General features: G+C 40.2%; 1 protein-coding gene across 7 annotated transcripts in view; it reads left to right on the plus strand.

Annotated features, from left to right (window-relative positions):
• arhgap42b (Rho GTPase activating protein 42b) overlaps positions 1 to 19,112 on the plus strand; it is a 60,179-nt gene that overhangs the window by 31,044 nt on the left and 10,023 nt on the right. For 5 of the 7 annotated variants that reach the window (XM_029518321.1, XM_029518322.1, XM_029518320.1 and 2 more), the window contains 9 exons: positions 5,477 to 5,548; positions 12,936 to 13,037; positions 13,281 to 13,391; positions 14,676 to 14,780; positions 15,521 to 15,650; positions 15,963 to 16,063; positions 16,735 to 16,844; positions 17,533 to 17,589; positions 18,932 to 19,010. In XM_029518321.1, the coding sequence (XP_029374181.1) occupies positions 5,477 to 5,548; positions 12,936 to 13,037; positions 13,281 to 13,391; positions 14,676 to 14,780; positions 15,521 to 15,650; positions 15,963 to 16,063; positions 16,735 to 16,844; positions 17,533 to 17,589; positions 18,932 to 19,010 (867 nt within the window). The remainder of the gene's footprint in view (positions 1 to 5,476; positions 5,549 to 12,935; positions 13,038 to 13,280; positions 13,392 to 14,675; positions 14,781 to 15,520; positions 15,651 to 15,962; positions 16,064 to 16,734; positions 16,845 to 17,532; positions 17,590 to 18,931; positions 19,011 to 19,112) is intronic. The other 2 variants (XM_029518325.1, XM_029518326.1) reach the window with 1 other exon arrangement.

Here is a 19,112-nt window from a genome sequence, read left to right on the forward strand (position 1 = left end):
TGAGGCCCCTGGTGACTTGTTTTAAAGCTCAGTTTTTGAATCCAGGCTGTCCGTGCTTCTCTCTGAACTAAGCGCTTTGATACTTTCACGGGCTTAATATAGAACCGAAACCTGGTTTATAATTACAGGGAAAAAAATGAAATGTCGCATTATACTGTATTAGACCTTTAAAGTTATACACTGTGATACAAATGTTACAGTAACGCCCCAAGGCATCGCCCCATAGTTAGTAATGATAAAGTGACACACAAAGTGATAATTCTTAATTATTTAAATTTTTTATTTCGATGAGAAAGTGCCAGTTTGCTGACTACGCACTTGAAAACGCCCCCTTTTACGTAAAGTGTATAAGGATAAGCCTACACAGACAAAATACTCCACTGCAGCTCTCAAACTCTGGTATTAACAAGCATTACAAAAGATCACAGGCAACCAAACTGTACTTAAAACAAACATCAGATAATCCTCATGGGATCAGCAAACCAGCGACTGGCTCCTTTTCAATGACTGATCATATCCTTGTTTAACAGCTTACTCTCCAATGAAACGTGGAGGGCAAATGTGTTACATCTCCTTTCACACTGCGGTGTGCGACTGTCTTCAAAAGGTGTGGGTTTCTTTTTCTTTTTTTTTTTTTTCATCTTCTATTTATTTATTTATTTATTTCATACCTCATAAAAGTTAGGGAGGATGACTTTCAGCTTGCTGCAGGTATTGGTGCTGCACCACATAAAGATTTAGCCCTGCAACAAGATTGTTACCCCCCCCCCTCCCCCACCCCCACACTGCTATACACCTACACAAAAACACACAACTCCCCTCCAAACCAATCTGCAGAGAGAAGTGACTGAACCACCCAGCTGTGGCACTCCCCCTTTTAATAAAGGTCATATCATAACGTCGCCATGAAATGGGACATTTTATTCTGTCACACTGATGACGGCAGTAATGTTTATTATGCATTTAAGACATTCATTAGCTTGTGGGGGCTTTGCTTAGACCTACTTTAATGAGTTGGGCTAATTCTGTTTGGTTGCTGATGCTGTCAATATGTACTTATTGGAGTTAGCATCGCTGATGTTTTTATTTGATGCTGCTGGCTATCATTAGCTGTAATGCGACTTAAGACAAAGAAGTGCAGATGTCTGGCACTCAGGCGATATTTTTCATGTAAAATGAAAACACATGCAAGTTATCACAGTCAGACACTCCACCAGTATCACTGCATTTGTCAGCTTCCTTCTGCCAGATTTTACACTTTGTAAATTGACACAAATGTAAATTCATATCAGCTGCATTTCAAAGGCTCAAAGGCTTTAGCCTTTCATTCATACTCGTCACTAAACCGAGATGAGAACCTAACAGGAAAATCTAATGACTCCCCAGACTGAAGGCCACTTTCAGCATGCGCAGTTAAACCAATACTGACTTCTCTGGTCCAAAAGAAGTTTACTGAGAAAAATTCTCGGTTAATATTAAACAGATGAATTTCGTGAATAGTGCTTTTAGAATCATTAGAATTAAACTGGCAATATTTTTGATTGATAGCTTGTTAAAAGCCAAACTTGGATTCTAGACTCGTCTCTGCTCAGGTTAGACGATTTTCTGGGCTCATCATATTTTCATTCTCCCAATGTACTTGTGCGAACCAATGCACTCTAAAACAAATCAATTCTGGCCAAAAGCCTGAATTATATCTGATTTAAACATTTAAGGGTTTCTGTCAGAGGCTTTTACTCAATCGCCTTAGACCAATAAAACGCCTTCTTGTCGAAGTCTGGTTGCCTTCTTTTAAAAAACTTTCTTTTCTACATGAACCCTAAAGTTTGTCTAGATATTCAATGCAAAAGAGAATTATTCTTTTTATTTTTTTGAACAATGCTGCAGCACAGTGGATGAGCTTTTATGACACCCCTCCGACCAGCAAAATACAGCAGGACTGTTTTGTATGTGTCTGTGTGTGTGTTTGTGTGTGCATTCATATACAACGTATTAAAGTGGCTTTCCATTGTGAGGACACAGAGTGGTCAAAAAAGCCTATAAAAGTTATTTACTGCCAAGTTGCAGACTATAATGCTGTAACCAGTGAGTCAGAACAATGGTGCAGTGATTATACCCCACGAGCATACACTATATTGGAAGAACAGAAATACACAAACAGCTCCCTGGGAATGAACATGACCTATACAACGTACACTATATGCATTTGAAGCCATCCCAGTAGGTCTGTAACAGAATACACTGTATAAATATTTGCAGAATAAAACTGCATGGTCTACAATTCATGAGCCAGTGAGATACACTTGATGAGCGCTGTACTAACAAGATGTGACCTGTTGGATGGTTATCTATCGCCTTCTATGGGACTTATGCTTATGTATGAACACTGTAAAGAGAAATTGCCTGACTGAATGTATGTGCGTGTGCTGGAAAAGCTGCAGGGGGAAAAGGTGTAATATCCTTCAGGGCACGTTTTTATGGGCCGACAGCCGGGCCAGAATTGGGAAGAACGAGTGGTGTTTTCAAATAGAAGCTCACATTTAAACAAGCTAACATCATTTCTTTTTCTGACAGGTGTCAAAGGCAAATTTCAATTTGTCCACTCTGCACAGTTTAATTTGGCCCAGTCTTGGTGGCATTCTGATCTGTCTCTCCAAATTAACCTCAGAGCAACACTTTTGATCCACTTGATATTTGGACTAGTAAAAGCAGCAGCAGGGGAAATACAGCGCATTGACATTCCTCCCCCTATCCTGTAATGAAATTACTTAGCACTATTGCATCCTTTCAAGCATCACACTGTGTTCGCTCATATGAATTTAATCCTGTTGAAAGAGGCTGTTGCTGAGGGCATTCGGCACAATGCCAGTTTAAAAGTAGTCCATTGAGTCAAGTAGAAATATCTGAATCGGGTTTTAGGAAATTAATCATCAAAACTGACTTGAAATCTTCAGCATTTTAAATCTTGACTTGCTTATAAAAACCTCTGTGTTCTGCATTGCTTTGGATGTATTGTGCTCTAATGTGTACCACCAGCACCACACCTGTAACTCAATGATCAAACGATTCAAACAATGATCATGTATTTGTTCTCATTTCTTGTCTCAAGCCTTAAGCCTAAAGGACATTCAAATGTTATACAGTCAGTTCTCTGCTACATCCAGCAATGATTCCACAGGAGCTATCTATTTTAAGAAAACAAAAGTTCAATATTTTTTTCCTTGATACAAATCAGATCTGTAAATTAGAAACTCAAAAGCTTACAGCGCTCTATATTTAATTGTCCTGTCCGTTTATCTAAAGGTGAGAGAAAGCTAATGATATTAGGGATTTACATTTAAGGCACTGTAATACTACAGGCTCAATTAGACTGAAAGCGCAAGAGATAAGTCAGAGGAAATGACATTACCACACTTACTTTCTCGCTGTTGACACAGTGGACATCATGGCTTCAATATGACTAGAGGATTATAATAGTTAGATGTGATGACCGTCAAATGTCCTCTATATTCTAAATGTATTGTCACTTGTGATTAAACTGTCGAGCGAGAAATACTGTTGAGGGGGTTTTGTTGTTTGAAGTGATGATGTCGGCAGACATTCAAGCGTAGAATACAGTTAAATAAAGCTGAGACATTGCACTGGTGGAATTAGTAGTTCTTTACTTTAAGGATGTCATATTATTATTATTATTATTATTATTATTATTATTATTATTATTATTATTATTATTATTATATTCTTTCTGTTTTAATCATCTTTAAAAAAAATTCTTGAGCTATAAAGCATGCACCTTTTTGGTGAAACTATATGTCATCAAATTGTCAACCTCATCTATAATTATCTTTTTTTTTTTTTTCTTACTACAGGAAGTCAAGCCACGTGTCAGTGAAGAGTTTTGGAAGGAAGAGTTATTTTTTCTGTCCCAGGGCTGTAATTAATGGCACAATATTGACTGCGTTTCAATTCATCAAATGGCTATTCAGTCTGTAATTATCAACGAAACATAGACAGCATAATTTCAGCCCCTTTTCACTTTGCTTATTGAAGTTGTTGAAGAATTGCAGTAAATTGGAGTAATCCGCAAATACTATGCAGCTTTTCACCTCTCGATGATGGTGCAGAACAATGATTTATGACACATAATGTCTGAATTCTCATTTGTAATTCTCAATTAAATATTGAAATGGTGAAAGAAAGAGAACAGGCATTTCTGACATCTAATATTATCCGCTGTAATACAGTGTGACCCCCACAATCTGAACAAGATTATAGCTCCCAGGGTGAAACTGTCTATATTTGAGTTAGCACCAATATCACAGTATAATTAAAGTGCATTATTACAACAAAGCCATGAATTTATACTACAAGCTCAAAACATGCCACGCTGCTGCATGTGAAAGGAGAGGGAAAAATTGCAGGCTGAGGGTGATTGAAACTTCCTTTTGAAGCCGCTCGTTCTGGTTGGTTGATGGAGCTGACAGGGTTATTTTGGGACAATGAAAATGTGCTGTGATTAATGGTTCAAAACAAAAACTCTATCCCGAGACAGTGTGTGCTCAGAGGACTGTAGCCGGGGAGCTGATAGTCCATCTGAGCCAGCATCTCTAAATTAGTGCCGATATCATGGCTGTGTTATGGCGCCCAGGCCTTAGTTTATCACGTACACTCACCAAACGGAATAACATCTTAAATCAACCTAAGAGCCGTGTCATCTGTGACAGCGCCTCCTGTGGAGCTGCCCCTGCCAATCTGATGTCATCTGATCTCGGAGAATGAAAGCCCATCCGGCAGGAAATTCAAGATCACCTTAATAGCACCTCTCCGAAATGTTCACCTGCAAGGATTGGGTAGAGACTGTAACTGGCACAATATATCTCACTTTATCTGTTTCTGTCTGGAGGGACCTTTTAGTTCGGTCATGATGCAGGGGAGGTCACCAATATGTGGAGACATGCCTCAGAAATTTAAATGCATTACGGCCTGCTGTTGTAAAGCTTCCTCATCTGCTGCGCTGTGTCATATTTCAGCGAGGTTTGACAATGCTGGTGCTTCACAGCGCACATAAAAAGGCTTCATTTTCTTCTATCTAGCAGGACCATTGTTGAGTGCTCTATCCGGTATCGCCGCTGTGCTCATTTTAGCACCTCGCAGCAGTGTATTGTTCATTGTCACTGGTTTAAGAGATATTAATGGATGTGATTGCTCTATTCTCCACTTGCATCCATATTTGACTTAGGCCAGATAATTCTCAGTGCTATAATTTCCTGTGTGTCATACACTTTGTGGCACACTTGTAAAGCAGGAGCTCTTGCAATGCAGCTGAATGACTTGTAGATTTAGAGTTTCATGATGTTTTTCTCCTTTAGAGCCGCTTTGATTGAGAAGGTTACGGTGAGTCACACACGATCACATGATATTTCATTCAGTCTGACATCTGCCTGTCCTGTCTATTTGTCTTTATGTGTCGTTGCAGATTCAGAATGCTGACGATGTTTTAATTACACCCTTGGAAAAATTTCGGAAGGAGCAAATTGGCGCTGCAAAGGTGAGAGACCACCTCCGCTCACAATTAGTGGTTGAATAGCGGAGGATATTTCAAGTGTGCTGACACTCTCACTTCTCCTCCGCACCCCCTCCATTTCCCCTACAGTATGTAAATCATTAATTAAAAGTAAATCATGACACTGCCTCAAGACGTGGCCTGCTCCTAATTAATCAGATTGACGGGGGGTATAAACAAAGATGTCAGTTTACAAGCATGATATTAGAAAGGCTTTTTTTTTTTTTTTTTCTTAAAGGGGGGTAGTTTATGCAAAGTTTAACCTGGCATATTGAATCTGACAAACAACAGTTAACTCTTTATTGTATTTGATGTCACATGTTTCCATGGAAATGGCAGAATATTTCAGAATGTGCAGAGGCCATATTTTCTTACTATCCTGCAGTATCACAGCCAAAATAACCCCCTCTCTTCAAAGACACTCCTGCCTGATCAAGCTTTGCACTCTCTTTACTTTTATCGAGCATATTGCATTCGCCATTTTTGTAATCACATTACTCTAACTCTGTTGCATGTAATGCATTCCTCCCCAACCTATTGGAACATAGAAGATTGCTATCAGTAGGGGTTTTCCAGAGCATTGCTTGGGGGTATCCTGGTTCCACGGTGGATGTGTTGTTGAAGCTAGAGTTGTCTGCAAAGAACAGTGTGGGTTTGTTGCTACAAGCTATGCTTTCATTCCTGGCCAACACAAAGGCATAAAATGAAAGTACAGCAGCTTGTTTGCGGTCATTCCCTCGGTGAGATCACATGAAAAAAGCTGGTAGAACTCAAGCCTTTATATACCTCCCACCGAGTTTGTGAGTTCACTGCGAGCTCTATACTGGACTCTGTGAATCAGTCTTTTCATGGCCCTTGCCTGTGTGAGGGACATTCCAGCCTTCGAGTCTGAACCCAGCCAGTGTTTCTATTTATTGTACAAGACTTTTAAGAATAACTTCAATGGCGTTCGCGAGGCAACCTGTAATGTAAAGGAGCCATTTCTCTTCTCAGTGTTGAGAAGTGAACATCCATCACTCTATTTTACGCTGGCGAGACTGAATAACTTCCATTGCTTCAACTATCGCATGTATCTACAGTAATGAAATGGCTCGTTTTCAGCCATCTCTTCCTCTCACTCCCCCATCACCCCGTTCAGTTATTGCACCATGTCCTCTCTACGTTTATAAAATGGTTTCTTAAAAGCCACGGCCCCCGTCACTCCCACCACCTCTTTTTTTTTTTTTTTTTTTTTTTTTCTTCCGACCACTTCCTCCTAATGGCTTTCTCCTCCTACAGCCCATCCCCCGCCAAACATTAGCTCAAGTAGAGAGAGATAAAAGGCAGACTTCATGAGTGGCTGAGCAACTTTTCCACTGTTCCGAGAATCTGGAGAGCTCTGCAGGCTGTCTGACCCTTCAAGTTACTGCGCTTCATGTCTGAGAACGTCAGATGGACAAAATAGGGAGCTCTTGCCTTATTTGGGTATTCTGCAAGTAATCCCACGGAGGTTACGTACCAGCGTATCAGCTTCCTAGGCACAACACAACACTTTCATGGCCATAACGCACCAGCAGATTGACTGCGGCACTACAGGACATATTAGGCACAGTCTGCTTCACACAAAGCTGAAATAAATGCTTTGGAATAAAACTCTCAAAATTTGTCAGTCTACAATAAATATGTATCCCAAAATCTAAACAATCCTGGATTTTCACTGGGACTTGGACTTCCCATATTTGTTGGCTGATGTAAAACCGAAATTATTGTTACACTTCCTTTTTTTGTTTGTTTCAGATGTATTTATGCTGAAAGCTGGTTAACTCTCACAATACTTTCAGAACTGAAATAAGGAATAAAAATCTGTTCAGTTTTAAGTGTGCAGCACATATAATACTCACTTTGCTGTCACTGTGACCATATGCTCAGCTTTTGCTCATCCGCTATTTTTCTAACTGATCTCCTCCAACCTGGGCCTCAACCTGAGCTCTGAACCCACATATAGGCCTGCAGCTCTATAGGTTACATGTGTTGACTAAACTGCCTAAAGCAGGCTCTACAAAGTCTGTGTGTTGGCATTGCATGTCCAATTTTTTTTTTTTTTTTAAGGCTCTGAATTTCAAACAAACCCCAGGGACGCTTTCAAGGAAATACCAGGGGGTGTCTGACTGGTGGTTGGCATTCCTGCTCTCTGAAATGTTGACAATATTATATTCCCTTCAAGGGACTTAAGCATTAGGGGCACCATAGGGGTTCCCTGCTAGCCGGGTGTAAAGAATTAGTGCAAACAGACCCAGATGGGAGTCAGATGGCCACCGATAATTTGAGCTGTTCTCGTCCTGCAAAGGGTGCACGGACGTGAGATGATTTTTGGCAAGTTATGGTCTCCAGAGGCAAAGCTGACATTTGCATTCACACACAGTCTCGAAATATGCAATGTAAGACACTGTGGGGTAAAGGGGTCGGCAAAAGTGGTTTGTTTGGCAGCTGTGGGCTGCAGCAATCACGCAAACACTGCGTAATTTCCATTATATAGCATTTCCATACTTTCACTTTTTAAATTCCTTCTGTATGGATATGGCTGTTCCTCTGTCCGTTTCTATTGATAAGTGCTGCAAAAACTCCATGCAAATAAGGCTTGGGAGAGGAAAAAAAAAATTCTGTGAAATTTAATCGTGATGTTATGGCTGTAATGCGTCATTGTTTTGTGGCCTCTATTTATGTATCATACACTGCACACAGCTTCTTTTTTTAAATATATATAGTGAAATTTGGCACAGGTCCAACGTTTAAAATGCCAGATGATTGACGATGGAAGGGATGTCCCAGAGATAAGCAAATCACGTTACATTTGGCCATACATTTTGCCAGTTACTGCTTTCTTGGTTGATTAAATAAATATACACTGCAATAGGGCAAGAACACTGAAGCGCGCTTTGAAAACGCATGATAAATAATAATGGCAAAAGAAAACTTTACCGTGGCAGCGCAGCAGATCACATTTTATGCTGTGAAAACAAAGAAAATGCTGGAATAATGTGAACCAAATTAATAGATTTTTTTTTTTTTTTTTTTCCATTATGCTCATGTCTGTCCAATCATTTTCCACTGTGCCCTACTCGGTAAAGCAGAAACACCACTGAAATAATGAAAGTAATTACTTTTTTCTCGTGATCACCCAGGTAGTGGAAGCAGACCTTCAGAGGTGGGTCTTTGCCTGTTTGAAGGCAGCAGCTATCCACTGGAAATATATCAGCTGCTTTCCTTTTTCAAAAGCAACATGCATTAAATTAGATTATATATTTACAGTAACTTCACCTGGAATTGAATTAAAAGGAAAGACTGTTCCAGAAGTGTTCTGTATTGTTGCCATGATAAATAGTTAGTGCACAATGAGATGAAAATGAAACCAATGAGCCCCCACCAAAAAAACCCTCATTATCTCCTGTTAAATTTTCATATAATCTTCAAAATAATAAGTGCTTCTTAACAAATCTTGTTTTTGTGTATTTCAGCTATTTATGAAAATTTACTTTTACATTGGAAGATCATGTTCTTTCTAACTATTGATCTACCTGACAGTATCTGTCAAATACTGAAACTGCGCAATAGCTCTATGGAATTATTTCAAATGATAAACGAGGATAACAGCTTTAGTCGAACTGTATTTCCGATTTACTGTTTTCCAGAGCTAAAAAGCACTCCAACGATGGAGCAATTGCTTGTGTGTTATTTCAGTCTTTCTCTCTGCGATGAGTTTTCCCTGTCAGTCTTCAGTATTTAATAATGATTTAATAAAGCAGAGCAGTCCAGAAAAAATTTTGATGAATAGCCACACAACTCCATCCTTAAGAGCCGAGGCAGCAACTGTCTAAAGGGAGAGTGAAGTCGAGTTCATATCAAATCCAAACGGAACAAACCTCTTAGTCACCCTTATTATGAATTCTACATCTATGAGAAGATAGCACTGATGCTAACTTGAAATAACTTCCTGTAATCTCCACCATAATTAGGGTACTCTGAGAGAGTGGACTTAGTCATAGGCAACACCAAGCAGTGACACAGTCCGAAGTAATAAGAAATAAATAAATAAATAATAATAATCTGAATATATACAATCTTAACAAGAGTTCCAAACTTCCCTAATGATTCAACTTGTGTCTTCCCACTCATTATCGCTGCAGTTAGGTGGTAAGAGCAAGGCTTAGCTTGATCTTGACAGGAAGAAGCCTAAAGAATCCCTGTAGTATACAGTATAGAGCTATATTTATGCAGCCCTTGTCAAAAGACTTTTCATTCCATAATAATAAAGGAGCTTTTGAAGATTGATCTGGAAGATACCAACCACCCCCCCCACTTTTTTTTTTTTTTTTCTTTCCTCCTTGCAGCTTTGCTCAGACCTGAAGAGTTACTCTGAGACAGCACGCAAAGGAAATGTCCCTGCAAAGTGTTCACAGTATATGGCGCCTTTGCACTCTGATTTTTATGATCTGAAATTTATTACATCATGTTTCAAATAGAGCGGAAACACTGATAAATGTTCAGCTTCGTGCTTGTGGTTTGCCTCAGAAAACACGCACACACGCACATATCAGTCAGTTCATTCGTTTTTTTGGGGTTTTTTTTTTTTTTTCGAGTCCTCAGAAGCAGATGTTAGTAATTATTTCATGTTAATTGCCCAACGTCTCGCTGTCTGTGATGTCTCCTCAGGAAGTAGGATTTCAGGTAAGGAAGGACACGTTTTTTTGGCTCCACAGCAAAGTGACTGAACACAAGCTGAAGCCTTCTGTTCTCTCTCTGCCTCCCCTGTGCAGGCGAAACCAGCTCGTGTGTGGTGGAGCATCAAAATAATGCAGCCATTGAGATTTAATCACTATCCTGGACCCCGGCTCCAATTAGATGTCTCTAATGAGCTGATAGAGATAGGTTGCAAGGTACTCCCTTTCATGTCACTGCTCGGCGAATCCATTTAAAATGAACACGTGGTGACATAAGCTGCATGTGTCACTTTACTATCCATTGATGTTTGTATTATTCCACAATGTTGGACAGAAATACGAAAATGTAGTGAGATCGCGTGTGATATCTGCGGTTCTTTCCCCTACACACACACACACAAAATCGCCAACTTGCCGCTTACATCTGTTACCATGGTGACGAGGCTTAAAAATGATGGCCCTGAGGATCATTAGGGCCAGTGTCAAAACTTGCCTTCTACTGCTTGTGTCTGGTTATCTCTTGATGCTTATTCTTAGAATCTTTTCTTCAGCAAATGGAGACCACCTGATGACCAGAAGTAAAAGCTGCCAGCAGCTTTTGTCTCCGCAGTTGTATAGCAGGCAATTAGTAAACTCACTCATACTATAGCTGGCATGAAAACTCTCCTAACGGCAACACAAGATTTGCCACTTAGAAATTCTCCATCAGAAGAATCTGCATCCGAATATTCTCATCCTGCATCTGATTTATTCATGAGAGCGAACAAAGCAATCAGATGAGGAAATCTCCCAAGTGGTAAGTTCATGTGTGTTTTGTGCACCACATAGTGTCGGGAAGTGCTTTGGCTTCATCCGAAGCACTTCAGGGTTTATATCTGTCCACATCTGTGTCCTCTGCCACCACATGTGTGTCTTCAAAGCCTTTCGCCTGCACCGTGGCCCCCTTCTCTGGCAGAGTCTTTGCAATTTAAATCACTCATATTCCACTCTGATTGCACAAACATGCACACAACACATGGACCAACCGACAAACACCTGGTGTTTTGCTGGGGTATCATTACGGTAGCATCGGTTTGTACATGTTGTGCCGGGATCAAGGAAAGGGGGAAAAAAAAAGCGGGACACTTTGTGTGACTTAATCAGGCTGGCTCTGCAGCTCTGAGTCAGTGCACACTCTTTGTAAGTGTGAAAGAGTGAGTTCAGACGTAGATATGAGGAATTTTTTTATTTTTTTTTTTTTTTGTGAGATTTCTGGCATGCTCACACTGGTCAGCGGTGCTGAGAGATTCCTGCTGTGACTGCGGGGCTCAGCTAAACCTAAAGCTCTTAATTTAATATGATCCCCTGTGTGTATGTGCCTGTGTCTTCCGTTGTGCGCTTGCTCACACAATAGTCACATCAACAGCGCTCACAGCAGACATTCAGCTCCTTTTTGTTTTCTAATCAGCACCCCACCCCCTAAAAAAAGCCAATCCTTTAGAGAAATCTATTTCCTGTCAGAATATTATATTTAATCATATGTTTATTTTCTTATCTACCTGTTTATTTTCTCTTTATTTCTGAAGTATATGCGCAAATGATTTTTTCCCTCCCACCACTGAAAAGATCATCTCTGGGCCAGGCATGACCAGAAAGATGGAAATAAGATGCTACTACATGAAATTATCTATTGATTTTTGTGCTGTACTTGTAATTGTTATTTACGAGGGTTACAGTGTTTTGTGGTAAATTCCTCCAGCGAGTTTAAGTGCCGTGGGGGTCGCTGAGGCAGAACACTGTCCTAGGTCATATCAGTAGCCAGAAGATTAGACCTGCTAAATTTCAGGGCTGTGGAAATGAAAACAAACAAGCAAGATCTGGTTACAGTGGCTCTTCCCCCAAAGCCACACCCCCCCCATCCTCCCCAATTCTGTCTCCACACCAGCCACTTTATGAATGTTTGCATAGTGAGATGGGCATTAAGTGGGCAAAGCTTCGTTTGGAGGTCAGACTTGCAGATGGAACTCTTGAATGCCCTCACTCGCACAAGGTCTTTGGAGTTTGATTAATGCTTATGCAGCTGATCCCTTTTTTAAGGTGCAATTTTCAATTTCTTAGTCCATATGCTTTATAGATGGGCATCTGGCATGAAAAGCCCATTTCCTGTTCCCTCCACAGAGCCTTCTGAGATGCTACCTGAATCCTGGGACTGACAGTTGAGCTTGACTTGTCTTTTCAGGTGGAGCGTAAGAAGGGGAGGAAAATGCAAACAGCATGCCCCGTCTGTGATGGTGCCAAGCGTATTACGCTATCGATGATATACATAGTTTGTCATAGTTTTTGTTCTGAACGTACGTCCCCATCAGCGGCAATGTGAGAATGAGAGCGTATATTTCTCTGAAGCCCAACAGATAATGCACAGACCTTATTGACCACACGCACACGCACACGCACACACACACACACACACACACTGCCAACTCGTCATTACATGGTCATACGCCATTTTTATGGCCTGTAATAATGTATTGACAGGAATCTTAAATGACACGAGGCAAATGGCATGTGAGTGTAGTTAGACCTCCACCTAGTGGCATTACAATCACTCACTCCCATATATACTCAGACACACACATTAAGAATACACAAGATATTTTTGTTAATATTCAAGCCCTGTGTCTTGTTGAGCTTTTTAGGAGGGGAAGAAGAAATTCGATAAGGAAACAGAGAAATACTACTCCACACTTGAGAGGCACCTCAACCTGTCGTCTAAAAAGAAGGAGGCATATTTGCAGGAGGTAAGTCCAAAACAAATTTTCTCATCCCCAACAGGTCTTTGAATCATGCTCTTTTATGGTTGGCTGAGTGCCTCCTGAAAACAAAGCCATTGTTTTTGTGCCAGTATGTGCTCTTTACTTGTCTGAGCACACACAGTCTCCAGGTGGCGATGTAAGCATTAACTCCATTACCACGGCATGCTCTCCCAGCTTGACCTCGGCCTTTGTCACGGCGCTAACCCTGTTTTGTTTGTTCGTTCTCAGGCTGACACGCAGATTGATAAAGAGAGACAGATCTTTTATGATGCGTCCCTCGAGTACGTCTTCAAAATACAAGAAGTGCAAGAAAAGAAGAAATTTGAGTTTGTTGAGCCGGTAAGTGAGTGAGTTTGGAAAAAAGAAAAAAACAAAACAAAACCAAGTTTTACATATTTCTGTGCTCAGCCGGTGTTGAAGCCGTGTTGAGGATGTAGTAATGACTCAGACTTTTTCGCTAGATATGTGGCATTTATTCAAAAGATTAGTTTAACGGGCACATAGTCAACATTATGTAGACTATTTTTGTTTCATGCTGATGGAAGTGGCTTTTTAAATGTCTCCTATCTTCTCTTGAGTTGAGACAGGCACAATTATATGCCTCTCCCAGGTAAATATCTGCACTTGTATATTCCACACAGTTGTCGTATTCATCACATTTTGTCTGTAATATAGTCAATCCATTTGGGGAAGCTAGTGGATAAAATTGAATAAAGTTGTTGTTGTCAAATAAAACTAGACAAAGTGCAACTGCAAATCAAAGGCGCTATAAAAGCCCCACCTTATAGATCTATGAAATCTATTCTTACTTGGAGAGCGGAGATGTTAGCAGGAAATATTAAGTTCTCTAGGTGTTAAATGCCTGGAAACCTGAGCTGGGAGCTGAGTAGTTGTTATAAAAGCCCCTACTCCCCTTTATTTACATCCACCGATAGCTCACCCAGAACCAAGGCCAGAAATGTAAATCTCCAGGCCCAGCTAGATTTGAGAAAAAAAATGACAAGGCTCAGCCTTGTCTGTGATGAATCAGGGCACAGATAAGATGGCTCATCCTTGAACATTTCATATACCAAGCATCATCGTAGAAATCATATCAATGGTTGTGTGTGAGATCCTCTATACCACAGGTGGAATCAGTTTGTTTGTTTGTGTTTTTTTTTTTTTTCCTGCAGCAACACTGACAGAGCTTTTTCCTCAATGGTCAAGGATATTTCTGTGTTATACAGAAAATAAGATCGACATCTATCAGCCATACACAAGGACAGCTTTCTGGAACTTTTCTTTTTTCACAACTTCATTTAATATAGAAACTGTGAAGCACAGTATTTTTATGCTTAAAGTTTACTCCAAAAGGGTGACTAGTTCTGTTTTTGACAGCACAAAGCTAATGATATGTTTTCTAGATGACAGTGCCATAGTCAAATCCATAGTTAAAAAAAAAAATGTCACTATGGATGAATCAGATACAATTATGACAGATGAGTAGAAAATTGTAATTGTGTGATCTTTAGTGCTGAAATTTCATGTTGATGTATATACCTTTTGAAAATGTGTGAATTGATAATCAAGCTCTGTGTTGTTCATGAATTGAGTAAAGCACCCTTCAATATTGTTCCTCTCCAGCTCCTGGCCTTTCTTCAGGGTTTGTTTACATTCTACCATGAAGGATATGAGCTGGCTCACGAATTTGAGCCATACAAACAGCAGCTCCAGTTTAACCTACAGAACGTAAGTCTCAACACCTCAGGATTGCACACACAGAGGCACCCTGGCCACATAATCATATTCAGCAGTTTATCATGCGTCAAAGTAACAAGCGCAGTTTTCACAAATGGATAGCTGTGTGATTAAATCACAATCGTCGCTGCACAGAAGATCAATATTTTCAGCGTTGCATTGGAGGCCATTTAATGCTGCTGTGTCAAAAATAGTCTGAGGTTGATGTAAAACTATAGCTGCTGCCATGCCTCCTCCTTCCAACATTATGACCTCACCACTTGTAGCCTGCGGGACAAAATTTCACTCTGAACAAAATGTCAGCGCCACTGCCCTGGCAATTTCTGCCCTATGGCCCTCTCTCCATGTCCTCAGATGAGGAGAGCTCTAATAGACGCTGGAGAAGGTGACGCTGTCTCCTTACTGGGTGATATGAAACAGCCTCATGCTGAAATTTCTGACTCTAAAAAAGGCAACAACTGAGTCTCTGTCCTAATACTGGATCATCTCAAGTTCATTTCCCAAAATGAATGTAATGTGATTAAATACAATGTCATGTCTTTTTTTTTTCTTCCTCAAGCACAAATATAAAGCACTTGGAGAGCTGTTTGACATTTTGTCTTAGAATTTACTTGGAGACAAAACAGGAGTATTGTTCATATGAGAGATCGCAGGGGGAAAAAAAAAAAGCAGTGCACATAACTTTTCATCTGTTAATGCAATCATGACACAATCCAAAATTTTCCACACAGACACGAAACAACTTTGTAAGCACCAAGCAGGAAGTGGAGAAGCTGATGAAGAGGATAAGATCTGCAGATCAGGACTACAAACCCCCAGGCCAGTGGACAATGGAAGGCTTCCTGTACGTCCAGGAGAAACGTGAGTCTTTCAAGCTGGGTTCTGAGCCAGCGAGCCCCCCGCACCTCATTTATAAGTGCATCCATCACCATAAACATGTCTTGAGCTCTCCCAGACCTCTGCAGAATAGATCCTCTGACACAGAGCTCATAATTCATCCTGTTTACAGATTCACTTTGATGTACTCTCAAACAAGGGGGGGGGGGGGGTACCACAAATGGTAGATTTTTATCAGCTGCAATAAACAACTTTTGATTTATCACAGTTTAATTGCAAATTGATTTTCAGAAGTCTCTCCAGAAGCCTGAAAAATATTTTGGCTTTCTGACCTAGGTCCCCTGGGATCCACTTGGTTACGCCACTACTGCACGTACGAGAAAGGCAGCAAGACCTTCACCATGAGCAACACTGAAAACAAGTCGGCCGGGAAACAGGTACCCTAACTCCTTCCACCGCAACCTGCTGAACTACGTTTAGTTCAGAATAGCTGCACGTGCAAATAATACAGAGTGAGAACAAGGCGTGCAAGTTTGATCTCTGTGGGTGAAACAAAGAAGCCCATCGAGGCTTATAAGACTGTGTCAGGCCAGAGGGAAGAAAGACGGGAAAAAAGTCAAGATGACAGAACTGCAAATTGGGCACAGAAAACAAAAGACTTGTTAACTCAAGGCGGACAAAAATGGTTCAAAGGAAACAAAATCTACAAATAACAAGAAACAGGAACTCAAGCGATGAAAATAACCTGTTAACAGAGAATGCCAGCTGGGCAGATTCACTTTATTTCCACGCATTTATGCTCCTAAATGATTGGAAAACTTATTGTACGTAGAATTATCAAGTTATAAGTAGCAGATCATCATAGATTTCTCAAATGTGCTAATTAAATTATTATATTACTGTTTTTGGACTGGAAATAAAGTGTTAAAGGCTTTTTTTTTTTCATAAAATTATGTGTTTTTATTATTTTATATATTTTATACATATATATATATTTTATATATATATATATATATATATATATATATATATATATATATATATATATATATATATTTATTTTATTAAATTATATGCAACGTTTTTGTTTTTGTTTTTTGTTTTTTAGAATGGTCTTGTCCTCAACCAGCCAGAGATGTTCAAGCTCAAGTCCTGCATTCGGAGGAAGACAGACTCCATTGACAAGCGTTTCTGCTTTGATATCGAAGTGGTGGAGAGGTCTGTGACCGTCTGAATCATCAACGTGTTCCTAAAATGTCTTCTCACTTAACGTGGACTGAAAACATACACAAAAAGGTGGCACTTCATGCTTTTACCGCTAGGTCTAGATTTCTTAACCACTTCCGCTTGTTTTTCATCACTAGTTCAGACAAGTGAGGAGTGATTTGTTCCGTTTGAACCATCTCACCTACTTTACAATATGCAACAGAATACACCCACTCCTGGAAAAATTACATTAATTACTATCACACTTTCTGTGTAAGCTGAAGTCCATCAAAGCAAATGTCACATCAGCATGTAAACAGTAGTAGAATTTTTGTTAAAGAGGGTTGGTTTGTTTTTGTTTTTTTGGGACAACTAATATATATTGTAAGACTGATGAAGTGCATGCAGGATGTCTTGTTTTCGTGCATTTTGTGTTCTATTGAACTCAACTGATTCTGGCACTTAACCTAGATAACCATGGGAATACACAGCGTTTGAACATGCAAGAGCTGTTCAGGTCTGATTAACATCTTCAAAGACTCCACTGTTTACCAGTGTTACATGTTTTCAGCTCTGTTTGTGTCATGCATGTCCCTCAAGTCTCTCCACCAAGCTCTTGATTGTTGTATGTCCGCAGCCTCGATATTTTCCCCATTTTTTGAACCAATTCCATCTTTTCTCTGTGTTCGTGTCAATGTAGAAATGACATCTATCGTGGAACTCTTTTCAGACCACTTCAGTTTTTCTGTAAAGTCCGGTATGTGAACTGACCAGTGCTGCCCTTCCAGCACAGTTGCATGTGCTGCATGTCTTCTGCTAATCGTATCATTCACTCGATCTCAAATCCAAACCTTCTAATGAAATACTGTTCCCTTCTTCCCACTTAACAAAATTAGACAGAGCTTAGTCACAGGCTAAATGACACAGACATATTGTCAAATGATTTCTACTCATCTGCAGTTACTGACATGATTTGTTGATTCATGTGAATCAATTGATCCCATTGCCTCTCTTTTAGAATTTTAAAATCTTGCCGCTACATTGGAATATTCATAACTGATTTGCATTAAAAGTTTATTGGGCCGTAGAATAAATCAAACACATTATAATGGCTTCCTGCTGAACAGTGGCTGAATTGACCAACCCATGATTTATAAAGGCTGATATTAGCTCATTCCTGTGATTGTTTACTTGAGAATATAGATTTCGCTCATCATGGTGCGTTAATGTTTCACTGCGCCAACAGGGCCGGCACTGTTCACCCTCTGTGGGTGTTGCTGAGCATGGAGAATAACTGCAGTTTATTTGCAGGACAACTCATTTATCATAAAGGGTGATGCCCCTAGGTGCTTGTTCCAACCACAAGGACAATGTGGGGCAAGCCCCACTCAGCTTCGCGCTCATTCGTTCATCCTCATTATAACAAACATGCTCTTACTCGTATAGCCCGACCACAGTCAGGCCAGGCTTTACAGATGTGCTGTGCTGTGAGCGTCATACGTTTATTCTCAATTCTCACCCACTGTACAGGAAGCAAAGGCCTTGACATTGTGGATGGATATCTGAAAAGCTTGTCAAATAAATCCCAAATTATCTGCATGGCAAAATGAGGTTACGTATTTCGGTTGAAATGAAACATTAATTGTAACAAGCCAGCTGACATGGCTCCATGCTAGTACTAACTATCACTACTGGGTGGGGTGTTGGTGTTTGTTTGCTGGGATCATCAGACAATGTTGTGTCATCATGTGACTGCCCGCTGAGTCAGTCTGCAAATTAAGAGCAGATAACGCTTAGATCAATTTCAAGCTTGTAGCACACAGCGAGCTGGGATATGACACGGGAGAGGTACAGGTACATGCATGTTGGGTGCAAAAGAATTAATCGCTCTAATACTAAACACGTGTACCTTTTAATTGGGTGTGGAATGTGAAGCCAACTCAGGGCACATTTTTTTAAATCAAGCATTTGCGCACAGGCTATTTTAGTCACACTAGTCCTTTTATAGTCGTCCCAGCCAGTGTAAACATGGTCAGTCCAGCCCCCCCACGGCAATGAGATCAGCCTGACACCATCTTTTTTTTCTGAATTTTTTTCAGGCACGGCATTATGACACTGCAGGCACTGTCAGAGTCCAACAGAAGACTGTGGTTAGAGGCCATGGATGGCAAAGAGCCGGTGAGGAGCTCTGCCTATCTGTCTTTAAAATACTCATTTTGCGCCTAATTTTTTTTTTTTTTGGTTTGTTTGTTTAAAAAAAAATATGCAATCAAAACTGAT

Source organism: Echeneis naucrates, chromosome 13, assembly GCF_900963305.1.
Source record: "Echeneis naucrates chromosome 13, fEcheNa1.1, whole genome shotgun sequence".
Lineage (NCBI taxonomy): Eukaryota > Metazoa > Chordata > Actinopteri > Carangiformes > Echeneidae > Echeneis > Echeneis naucrates.